Source organism: Penaeus chinensis, chromosome 4 (assembly GCF_019202785.1).
Source record: "Penaeus chinensis breed Huanghai No. 1 chromosome 4, ASM1920278v2, whole genome shotgun sequence".
In the NCBI taxonomy this organism is placed as follows: Eukaryota; Metazoa; Arthropoda; class Malacostraca; order Decapoda; family Penaeidae; genus Penaeus; species Penaeus chinensis.
In genome coordinates this window covers 22,212,610-22,225,109 of record NC_061822.1, presented here as the reverse complement: position 1 = coordinate 22,225,109, position 12,500 = coordinate 22,212,610, and the positions used below count along the sequence as shown (strand labels likewise).

General features: G+C 49.4%; 1 protein-coding gene across 1 annotated transcript in view; it reads right to left on the bottom strand.

Annotated features, from left to right (window-relative positions):
- LOC125025108 (calcium-activated chloride channel regulator 1-like) overlaps positions 1-12,500 on the bottom strand; it is a 19,111-nt gene that overhangs the window by 612 nt on the left and 5,999 nt on the right. Inside the window, exons 2-4 of the mRNA XM_047613026.1 lie at positions 2,862-3,436; positions 1,513-2,744; positions 1-1,394 (exon numbers count right to left, since the gene is read on the bottom strand). The exon at positions 1-1,394 is cut by the window's left edge and continues 612 nt beyond it. Of these exons, the coding sequence (XP_047468982.1) occupies positions 1-1,394; positions 1,513-2,744; positions 2,862-3,436 (3,201 nt within the window). The remainder of the gene's footprint in view (positions 1,395-1,512; positions 2,745-2,861; positions 3,437-12,500) is intronic.

The following is a 12,500-nucleotide window of genomic DNA, read 5'->3' as shown; positions in this document are numbered from 1 at the left end:
GAAGGCGGACGCGTCGACCGGGTACGCCAGCTCGGACGGCTGCGAGGCCATTTCGTGCGTGTACGCCGTCGAGGCCTGCGACGATTGGGAGGACAGGCCGGGCGTGTATGGGGGCAACTCCTCATGGCTGTAGCCTGGGTGGTAGGGGTACGGGTAGGCGGCGTATGCGTCTACGGTGGTGTAGGGAGGCTGGTAGGCGGGCGGGTCAGAGTGGGTGGTGGAGGGCGTCTGCGAGCTGGGGTATGAGTGAGTGCCAGTCAGGGTCACGTCGGGGAATTGCTCCTGTAGGCTTTGGTAGTGCGCCAGCGTGCCGGCGGCTTCCACCAAGGGCCCGCTCGTCACGGAGAAGCGTCGCTCGTGCTCCTGCAGCAACTTGGACGCGCCCCACGACTGCATGGGCGACAGCGGACGCCCGTCCTTTGTGGTGACCACCTCCTCCTTGACGGCGCTGTCCACCGAGTCCTGGCTCTCGTCCTGGTCCACCATGAGCGTCGAGTTCGTTTTAATGATGACATTCCTGTTGGCCTCGATCTTTTCGGTGTCTTTCTTGTGCTGGTGGCGCCGTCGCCGGGCCACGTGACAGTAGCAGAAGGTGGCCAGAACGGCCACGATGATCAGGAAGCCGCCCACCGAGCCGATGATCACGGCCATGTCCTCCAGATTGAGGCCGGCCACTCGCACGGGCTGGGTGATGCCGCGCCCTAAAGGCTCGCTCGGGTCGCTCGAGGGCGCCAGTGTGCGCGGGCTGGTCACTATGGGCGGCGTCGTAGGCGGCTGCGGCACCCACAGGGCCGCGATGTTGCTCACACCGCCTCGGTTACCCGCCTCGTCAACGGCGCGGATGACCACGTACACCAGCTGGTCGTAGGTGTCCACCTGGATTGACACGGCCTGCTCCGTGCCCACCATGACGGGTGCGGGCATGCCGGAGATCCGCTGGCCCTCGAAGGCCTTCGCCTCCGCCCACGAGCTGGCCAGTTTCGCCTCGTAGTGGTGAGCGCGGTCCCAGTCGTAGTCGTCGCCGGGGGCCGTCCAGCGCAGCGACACCTCACGGGTGGTGAGGTTGACGAAGGTGCGGAGGTCCAGGATGCGCGTTGGCGGTACGAGGTCGACGGGCGGGCGCCGCGAGACAACGTCCAACACGCCGTAAGTCGTCGAGCGCTGGAACTGCGCCACGGGTTTCACGTGGTCGTAACGGATCACGCTGCCGCAGCACGTCTGCTTCTCTTTGTCCGAGTATATGCGCAGCGGGCGCGTGAAGGCGTCGTTGATGGGTGCGAGGGCGAGGCCGCTGTTATGGTCGACGTTGACGCTGAGCTCGTAGTGGCCGGGGCCGCCCTGCAGCGCCGGCAGGTAGCGCGAGTAGACGCCGTCGCCGCCCGTGATGTCGGGGTCTGTGGGGGGAGGCCAGGGATTAGATGTCGCCGACACACACACTGATACATATTCTATTCCATTAAACTCAGACTAATTAGCAAAAAGCAATTAGGGAAACGTTAACGAGATATTTACCTCCGAATCCATTATCGTAGAGGTCCACGTAGATCGGGTCGTAGTTGCTTCCCGTGGCGTTGGTGCCGAGACGCTGCAGTTTGGCCGTGACCTTCGCGTTGAGGATGGGCACTTCGTCGTCCTTGACCTCCGCGTAGATGATGACAGGCACCGAAGGGTCGGTGGCATTGATGGGCGTATTCGGCAAGCTGGTCCACAGGCGCAGGCTGATCTTGCGCTCCTCGCTCTCCGTGCCCGTCACCTGGATGTGCAGCCCCTGGTGCGAGTCGGCGCGGTTCTCCACCTGGTAGTGCCAGAGTCCGCGTTCCGCCTTCGGGATGTTCACGAAGATGACGTTGGCGTCGCCGTCCTCCTCCTGCATGTTGACGGAAGCGATGGTCTGACCGGAAGGCGTCGTCAGCTTCACAGTGTTGCCGACGTGGTTCAGGTCGTAGTAGTAGATGGAGAAGCGCGCGCTGGGCCCCAGGGACTCGTCCAGGGTGAAGGTGCCCGAGGCCATGGATGCAATGCCGCCGGGGTATGGCCGGCTGTGGATGATGACGGGGGCGCCTGGCGCGGCGGGAGGAGCGCTGCGGCGCACGGCTGCCAACAGGGCGTCCATCAGCGCCACCATCATGCTCACCTTGGAGTCGTTGCCGACGCCCTCGTCCATCACGGTGAAGGAGGAGCCGCGGGTGTCTGCCACCAGGGTCTCTAGGCCGTGCGAGGCGGACGGGCCTCCGCGCCGCTCAGTCATCGGGTACAGCACGGTGTCGATCCTCACGCCTCTCGAGTTGGCCAGGCGGGACATTTCATTGAGGTCGCTCTGGGGGGCCGCGCCCTTCCCCGTGGTCACCAGGATGATGGTGGCTCCCTCGGCACCTGCAGGGTCGGAGGAGAAGGCCCGCAGCGCCTCCTGGAGGGCGCACAGCACACACTTGTGGCTCTCGGGGACGCGGGAGGGGTTGCGCGGCAGGGACGAGCCCACGCGCTGGCGGACGTCGGAGAGAGAGTCCATCTTGAGCAGAGGCGCCGCCGTTTGGGCGACCGAGTTGAACACGACGAGCGAGACGTAGGCGCCGTCGGGCACGTCGTACACGACCACACGCCGCACTGCTTTCCGGACGAACTCCCAGCGGCGCTGCAAGTTCATTGCAGCTGTGTCCTCCACCAGCAGCACGATGCGAGGGGCGGTCTCCTGCACGAACTTGAACGAGGGCAGGAGCGGGGCGGTGGCGTTGGACGGCTCGTTCCTGGAAAACATTATTGGGACACATGAATTCCTCGCCACAAATCACATCCGAGAAAAATCAATACCGCAGTCATTTCCAATATTCCAATCCTTTGAAACAAGCCTGTTTTTTCCTTACCTTCCTTCGATGAAATCCTGCGACTGGAGGATGATGTCCCAGGCTGCACGCCCGCCGCACTGCGCGTTGTGCTTGGTGGGCGCTTCGGGGGTGTGGGCGGCCGTGGAGCAGAATGGTGCGGGCGTGATGCTGTGGGTGCTGCACCGGTTGGGGCGCGGGCTGTTTGTCTTGGGGTCACGGAATGTCGTGGGATACAAGGGGTCGTTCTTGTAGCCACGCTCCTCGAACACGCCCCATCTGAACTTCACCCACTCGGCCACCAGCAGGCGGGCGGCGTACACGTAGCTGTCGTTGGTCGTCGCGCGAAGGAAATCACCGCCCATCTGGATGTAGTCGCCCTGCCGCCCGCAGCCCTGGCTTTGCTGCGTCCACGGGCGATTTCCGAAAACGGGGTGGGGAGACGTGACGCGGATGTGCGCCTGGTTGGGGGTCGCCGACGTCGTGAGGGGGGACAGCAGGGAGCAGGTGAGAGCGTCCATCTTCCAGGAGCGGGGGAGCGCGACGGTCACTTCCCTCAGCGACGCCCGGCCGCCCGTGGTCGTCCACAGCACGTTCGAGAATTCTGTGAGCACACTCTGTGGAAGGAAAAGGAAAAACCGTGAGTTTCGCAATTCAAATACCTTACTCTAGTCCTAATGTACACTAAAAAAAAAGTTGGTGTTATCTGACAATCGGTGTTATATTTCACACACGATTCGTGACGCAGGCGTCACGGGAATGGCGAGGAGTCAGAGATAAGTAAGAGGGTGGCGGGGGAGGGCGGCGGAGGGGGGAGGGGGAGAGAGAAGGACGAAGCGCCGTTACATGGGCGTGGGCGGTTGGGGGCGGAGGGGGACATCGGTGCGGTTCGGTCCCGTGGGCGTGGAGGGTCGGGTAATGGGTAGGTGGGCCAAGGGGCACCTTCCAATGACCCCCTACCCGCCCGCCCTCGAGGAAATTACGATCCCCAGCCGCTGATTTTGGATCATTACCCGCGACCCGAGGCTGTTTGCGGCGAATACCGCACCGCGGCCACACCTCCGCCGATGTCCCGCCGCTTATCTGTCATACGCTGTCTCATCTTTGGGGACAGAGGGAGGGGACGGAAGGGGGAGGGAACAGGATGTAAGAAAATAAGAGAAAGAGAGAGCGCGAGAGAAGGAGAGAAACGCGAGTAGGACAGAAGAGAAGAGAGAAGACAATAAGAGTCAGGGAAAAAAGAGATAACAGCCGTTCAGAACACCTCGCAGGCTCCACGGCCGCGCCAACGCATTTACATCATTCAGCATCATTTAGGCAAAACAATCAGGAATTTGATATGCAAATGTGATTCTGCCATTGGAAATATATCTATACACTAAAACCATAAATGAATGTTTACAATCAAACACAGAACTGAATAAATGTTGTAACAGTTTGCGTAGTATCTACTATTATCAGGTATCTGATACAGTGTCAATTATTCCAAAACACCCAGATAAACTCCAGCATTTGCGCTGCACGCGACCGAAGCGAATCCAAACCATTAAGGGAAAAGCGGAATGCATAATATGTCCAACATTTTACGCGTTTCCTCCAAAATAACAAATCCCCTTGAATTTATATCTGCCGAAAAGCTCTCATCTCTGAACAAATCCTGTTTCACCGGGAAGCAATACGGGCCAGTTTCCAGTACTGCGGCAAGCGTAGTAAAAGTGACTAATGTGTTGCTTCTCACCAAACAACAAAATGTAAATAAACACAAACTACTTTTTACTTAAAAGCAAGATCACAGCTTTGTATGTGTTCTTCCTCTATTTCCTCCTCCTTCTTCTTCTTCTTCTTCTTCTTCTTCTTCTTCTTCTTCTTCTTCTTCTTCTTCTTCTTCTTCTTCTTCTTCTTCTTCTTCTTCTTCTCTTTTTCTTTTTTCTTTTTTCTTTTTTCTTTTTTCTTTTTTCTTTTTCTTTTTTCTTTTTTTTCTTTTTCTTTTTCTTTTTCTTTTTCTTTTTCTTCTTCCTCTTCTTCTCCTGTGTTATTTCTGTTGTATGACGAACAAGCTCTTGGAACCAATTACAAGGTTTGTCGAGACGGTCAGTCAAGCGATAGACAGACAATTTCTAGTCCTGTTTAGAATTCATGAGGAGACGGATAAGGCCAGTCGCTCTCTACTGTGTCTGGCAGGCAGGCAAAGTGCGGACGCTGCGAGGGGAAGCAGGAAAGGGAAAGGAGGAAAGGAAGGGCGAAGAGGAAAGAGAGGAGATAGGAAGAAGGGAGGGAGAAGAGGAAGAGGGAGTGTGTGGAAAGGCAGAACAGACATGAAAGAAAATGGGAGAGGCTAGAAGGAAGGGGTGGGAGAATGGGGGGGGGTGGAAGGGGGGTAGGCGTGGAGAAAGAGACAGGAGTAATAAAGATTCGTGGAGGGGAGATGAAGCAAAGGGGAGGAGAGAAGGGACGCGATAGAAACTAACATCGGTGGGTTTGGAAAGGCAGGCAGAGGGAACGAAAAGAAAAATATAGTTCCAAAAATTGCTATATTGGAATGAAAATACTGATGGACATGTTTTCAGGAAATTGACTCGGAGGAAAAGCAGGAGGGACGCTGGAATTCACCCTATCCACTGCCTCTGCGTCTGTAAACACTATATAAACGCAGCCATTTTATGCCACAGCCTCACAAGCATACGAGATAAAGTTTATCAGCAATAACCGTAACTGATAAGCATATAATTAAATGAACAAACGAATAAATAATATATATAATGACAATACTACTACTACTACTACTACTACTACTACTACTACTACTACTACTAATAATAATAATAATAATAATAATAATAACAATTATAACAATAATAACAACAACGATAATGATAACAGTATTAATAATAATATTACTAATAATAATAACAGCACAACCAAAGCAATAGAAAATGCACGGCAGACCCCATCAACAACTAATTACAGAAACACGACGTGACATGTAACCTCAACCGCCATTCTCACTCTCCATTGTCTTCCCTTCACCTCCTCGTTCGCGAAAAAGCCCCCAATGACAGCCATGCGAAGTTCCGACCGTACTTTTCCCATCGTAAAAACAAAAAGAAAAAAATTACCAGGATCAAAGTTCGATGGAGTCATTCACAGCCTTGTAACATTTCCTCGCGCCAGGGAAGGCTGGCTAAGGGGCGAGAAAGAAAGAGAGAGAGAGAGAGAGAGAGAGAGAGAGAGAGAGAGAGAGAGAGAGAGAGAGAGAGAGAGAGAGAGAGAGAAGAGAGAAAGAGAGAAAGAGAGAGAAAGAGAGAGACAGAGAGAGACAGAGAGAGACAGAGAGAGACAGAGAGAGAGAGAGAGAGAGACAGAGAGAGACAGAGAGAGACAGAGAGAGACAAAGGGAGAGGGAGAGGGAGAGGGAGAGGGAGAGGGAGATGGGGGTGAAGATGCTGGAGAGGGAAATGGGAGAAAGGAGTGATAGGGGGAGAAGATGAAGAGGAGGAAGGGAAGGGAGTGAAAGGAAGGGAGGGAATGAGGGAGGGGCGGGGGGAGGGGGAGGGAGCGTGGGATATTCCCATGGAATTCGTACTTGTTATTACTTTTTCCTTTTTTTCCCATCAGTTATCAATGGAACCGTATGAAGGTCACAACTTCTGCTGCTACTGGGAAGCAGTGGGGGGCGGGGTGAGAGGGGGTATTTATGCAGAACGCGTTTGAATTCGAATCAGTCCGAGCACTTCTACGAACGCAGATCGAAAGGGAACGGGAAACAACCGTCTCTTGTTTTACGGGGAGATTGCCGGGAACTGAGCCATAGATAGCCTGATCCATTCTGATAGATCTCTTTTCTATATTTAGTCTTTCAGTTATATTTGCATATATGCACACACACACACACACACACACACACACACACACACACACACACACACACACACACACACACACACACACACACGCACACACACACGCACACACACACACACACACACATGTATGTATGTATGCATGCATGTATGTATATATATAATCTGATATTGCGATAAATTCACACATTTAAGCAAAACATACATGTAAAACGCACAAGCTCTGTACATATACAACCTAATTCACACGTGCACACCTCTGGGGAAATACCCGCCTGTGAATTATCTATGTCAGCAATTGCCTTCAAATTGCTGCGAATGGCCTTGTGAGAAGCCACGTGAAGGCGCCTCCATGTTTCCCGTGAAGCGTGTGTGTGCGTACAATGCGTGGAGATCTATTTCCAATCCCTTTTATCTCCGCCCCTGGCTATTAATCACCTCCACGTCAAGAAATGCTTTACAGAATTCACGAAAATGTTTAAAAAGGAAAGGGAGGAGCAGGGTGAAGGGAGGGCGGGACGGTGGGGAAGGCGGGTGGGGGGGGGGGGGGGTATCTGCTTTTAAGATCTTTCGAAAACCCTTTTCACACTCTCCTCCTTAGAGCCTGCTTGGCCGGGCGGAAATGTCCATCTTAGCCAAAACAATAAACCAAGAGTAGATAGAGATTGATAAATAGCTAAAGATAAAGATATATATATAAACAGATAGATAGATATATAAACAGACAGAGAGAGGGAGAGAGAGAGCGAGAGAGAGAGAGAGAGAGAGCGAGAGAGCGAGAGAGCGAGAGAGCGAGAGAGAGAGAGAGAGAGAGAGAGAGAGAGAGAGAGAGAGAGAGAGAGAGAGAGAGAGAGAGAGAGAGAGAGAGAGAGAGAGAGAGAGAGATTGCCTTGCTAATTCCCCCTCCCTATTCTTTTGTAACACAATCTTGAGTTAAACAATCTGTCTTCGAGCAGGGAAGAAAGGAAGGGAGGGAGAGCAGGAGAAGAAAATTCCCATAGAAGAATAACTCCCTCTCGACGCGGTCCCTCCTTCCCATTGCCTGACTGTGTAATTAGACCCCATAAATAATACACGAATAAAAGACTCTCGAAACCCCATTCATTTCGGAACTAAACGGCGAGGAAACTCTATCAGGCTTTGATGTGATTTCCGAGATGTGCAAACCGAGATCGTTTTCGGCCAATATATTGCGCCGGACCACTACGAGATAGACTGCGGATATGCTCAACAGATGGCGTTAGCCCGAATATCCCTTTATTTGTAAGAGCAATTAACAAGAACAAATATGTCTGCCTTTGTATGGAGGGGGTGGGGTGGAAAGACCCTTCTCTCTCTTCTTTTCTTTCTTCTCTTCTTCGTCTTTCAAAAAAAACTATAATTTTTGTGGCTATTTTCCCTCCCGGCAATCCTCCTTTTTATTCTCATTTTCCCCCACAAGGTGATTTATTCCTTCCTCTTAAAATGTCGACCCATACCTTTCTCTTCCTTACATCCTTCATCCTCTAAGTGATAATTAGTCGCCTCGTCCCCCCCCTCATCCCCGCCCCCTATTACGCCCATCCTCCACCACCTTCGCCTTGTCTCATTAACCCACCTTCGTTCACCTTCGCCCATTTTAACCATTTCCATACATTTCGATCTATTTGGTTTATTCTGCTCTCGGTTAATATTTGCATAACGTTAACAGACACACCGTAAATAAAACAAAATATTTCTCATGTCATATTCTTTTTTTAATGAAATCCGGAATCATTTATTTCTGCTCTGTCTTCATCTGCTCTCATTAAACCTTAAATCACCAAATCATCGTAAAAAAAATCACCGGTGATTACCACAACACCCCCCCCCCCCCCCGTTTCCTCCCATAATCTTCGCCGTGTTCGATCTCCTTCGCCGAAACGGTTATCGGGAGAAAGGAGAAAGGAGAAGAGTCGAAGGAAGGAGGAGAGAGGAAAGGAAGAGAAGGAGAGAAGAGGGTGTGGATAGAGGAGCGGCGGAGGGAAATGGGCGGTAGGAGAGAACAGACGAAGGGAGGTGGCAAGAGAGAGAAGGTAGACACATAAGAAAAAAAGAGAAGGGTATGACACAAACGAGAAAGAGCAGAGAGAGAAGCCAAAAGGAAGATTAGATGGGAATGAAAGAATAAGAGGAGCCATTTCTCGACGCCTACGATCTGATTGACGCAGCATCTTAATGCTCCCAGGTTTCCTCCTCTCTGGCATTTGTGATGCCATGCATTTCTATGTCACAGGGAAAAAGAGATATACATAATTCTTCTTTCCTGACAGAGAAGGAAAAGTGAATTTGTTTCCTGGCAGACATTTGCATAGGAAAAACAAAAGTGTCTTATGCTTAAAATGGATGACTAAATTTAGACATGGGAGACGAGATTTTTCGTTTTTCTCCTTCTTCTTGTAACGATGGCATCGCGACAATAACAAGGTTGATTTTACAATTAGAAATACAAGTAATGAAACTGAAATAAAAATGGAGAAAGTTCTAATGACCATTTCTAATACTGTAAGAATTCCTCCCTCTTTCATGATCGAACTTTTTGAAAATTCTAAACACTCACACGACCAAAGAAAAAAAGGAAATTTCACATGGATTTTGATGGACCATGAAGTGAGGAAAGCGCTAGTATTCCCGGCGCACCTCCGTAACCTCATTAGTTCTCTCGCCCGAGTCTCTGGGGCGCCTCCTAATTAAAAATGGAAATATAATGAAGAAAAATCGCGTGCCATCTGGTAAAGGGACTTATCTATGACGACTGACGTACTTCTTTCATAAAATTTCCTTTATAAAACCATATGACTTCTTTAATTTCAATTCTTCCAGCATTTATTTTTAATTTTTCTATTATTGTTGTCATTGATATTATTGACTTCCTTCGACGTTCTCACGGCCCAGAGACTTTCCTTCCAATAACGGAGCCGAGTTCCTGGGGATTGGCTTATCTGAAGTCCGTAGGATAGGAAGGGATTCCGAAGTTCGCTTTAAAAGGATTAGTTTCATGCGGATACGTAATTAGGAGGAGATCTCGTGTCGTCGCGGCGAGCTGCTTCCTTCGGCGACCTCGTCTCCGGCTCCAGGCCTGCATCTCGGATTCGCTTTAGATTTTCTATTTCTTTATTATACTCATACTCATACTCATATATATATATATATATATATATATATATATATATATATATATATACACACACATCTCTCTCTCTCTCTCTCTCTCTCTCTCTCTCTCTCTCTCTCTCTCTCTCTCTCTCTCTCTCTCTCTCTCTCTCTCTCTCTCTCTCTTTCCTCCGCCTGCTTCTCTTCCTTCAGGCCGTAAGCTCCGTCCTCGAATGCCATAAACCAGAAGCAATTTACTGCGAAGTGGAAATAGAAGGAGAGAGAAGAAACGGAGGAGGAAGGGGAAATAGGGTTATGGGCGTTATACATAAAACAAAAACAAAAAAACTAATGAAGGAGAAGAAAGGTTAAAAGAGAGAGAAAGAGAGAGAGAGAGAGAGAGAGAGAGAGAGAGAGAGAGAGAGAGAGAGAGAGAGAGAGAGAGAGAGAGAGAGAGAGAGAGAGAGAGAGAGAGGGAGGGAGGGAAAGGGAAATAAAGTCACAGGGGTAAAAAGAAGACAGGGCAGAGGACAGGGAAACCCTCGGTCGCCGCCTGTGTCATCAGCATCAGACAACACTTGTTAACGTAACTTTCCCCGCCGAGTCAGGGGTTCCGCAGCACCATCTCGGGATCACAAACAGATTGAAATTTCGTGGATGAATTATCGGCCCGCTTTTTTCGAGGCCGGGCCAATTCGTATAGCTTTTGGACGGCGACAAAGAAGGTGGCGAAATATGTGAAATTAAGAAAAAATGGGAGAAAAAAAATCCGGGTCTTTTCTAAATCCGCCGACTTTGGATCTCGATTGAATTACCGGCGGATCGAGTAATTCCTTCGCGAAGAATTTAAGAGAGGACGGGGCTAAACTTTTTTGTGGGTTGGATGACGTTTTCCTTTCCGTATTGGAGTTTTTGGAGAAGTTCACATAATACGAAGAGTGCTGGTCCATAAAAAGATAGGAAAGGAGAAGAACGAACTACATAATGGATCTATTATCTTCAATATATGTTGAAGCAAAATTTACTTTCATAAAATCAACATGATCAATAAACCCACTTTTAATACACATTTTCTATGGTGATGATAACAAAAAACCTGACTCACTACATCAGGAGACGACCCTTCAGCTATGGATTCAAAAGAAACGCCATTATAGAATTTCCGAAACGAAACGATGTCTAAAAGACTCCCCCTCCCCTCAGCCACCGCCTAAAGAAAACGTGTTGGGTAATTGGTCTTGCGAAACGGCCGGTCTGGGTCGGGCTCCGGGCTTCGGGCTCCGGGCGGCTGGGGAAGGGAAGGTGGGGAGGTGGTGGGAAGAAGGGAAGGAAGGAAGGAAGGAAAGTGGGGCTGGAATGACAGGTGCATCAGGAAGCATGAAGGGAGGAGATGATAAGTAAAAGCAGAAAACAAGAAAGGGGAGGATGAGGACCCAGAAATATTTTTTTAATGAGGGCTTTTCTATTCTGGCTCTAAAAGGGATAAATCATTCCCGGCCCTATACTTGTTTTGTGAAAGGCTAAAAAGAAAAGAAGTTTGGTCGAGTAGCTTGATGACAACTTGTGAGAGAAATAAGTCTGCAAAAGAGACTTTAAAGGGGAGTCGCCAAACAAATAACTTTTAGTATGAAGCAACAAACGGAAACTCTGGATAAATTTCCAAACTCATTATTAACTACATAATGAGAAAAGCCTTTAATGGGGGAGGGGGGGTGAAATCTCTTTCAAAGTTTGCCTTCTTTTATTTTAGGGAATCTCGGGGGAAATGGAGAGACTGAGTAAAGTCGACAGTAATTTTAAATAAAGTAAAGGAAAAAAAACAATAAATAGACAGAAGAGCAAAATGAGAAACAAGTAAGAGAATGGAGTAACACATTGCAAAAAATATGATCACAATAATAATGCTGAGTGAGTAGTGAATGGTATTTCTGATACAATACTCTTTCTTTCTATATGAACCGAAAAATATGAAGAAGACTTCTCCGTTCCAAATCTTTAAATCTGCCTGACCGGTCGTTTTAAAATATTGCCTTTCCTCCCCCTCTCTTTCCCTGCCTTAATCCCTCCTCCTCTCTTTCCCTCCCTTTCTCCCTCCTCCTCTCTTTCCCTCCCTTTCTCCCTCCTCCCCCTCTCTTTCCCTCCCTTTCTCCCTCCTCCCCCTCTCTTTCCCTCCCTTTCTCCCTCCTCCTTCGCCCAATCTCTGCTCGCTAACTGGCTCCACTAATCCTTCAACAGGTCGGGAAGCAACAGCATGGACGATAGGTCGAGGGGTTAAAAAGGTCGATACTAAGATGGCCGTAATCTGTCCAGGTATGTTGGTCTTTTCCTGTTGCGACAGGAGACCATCCGCCCCCCCCGCCCCCCTCATCCCTGCTCTACCAACACCTCCCGTATGTCCAGCCCCCCCCCCCCCCCCCTCCCTCCATCCCGTCGTAAATACCTTCCCTCTGACGGGGACACCTTAAGCTGCTTAATTCACATCCCGACCTTAGCACTTTCAAAATACGTTTCTATTACGTGGATGGTTTTATATTTCGTATATTATCATTAATATTATTTTTGTATTATTACTATTATTATTACTCCTACTACTATTACTACTAGTACATCATCATCATCATTATTCGAGTTATTATTTATTATCATTATTATTATCAATGCTATTTCCGTACAATACTGAGTTGTCATTTTTAATTTGTTTTTTAGATGA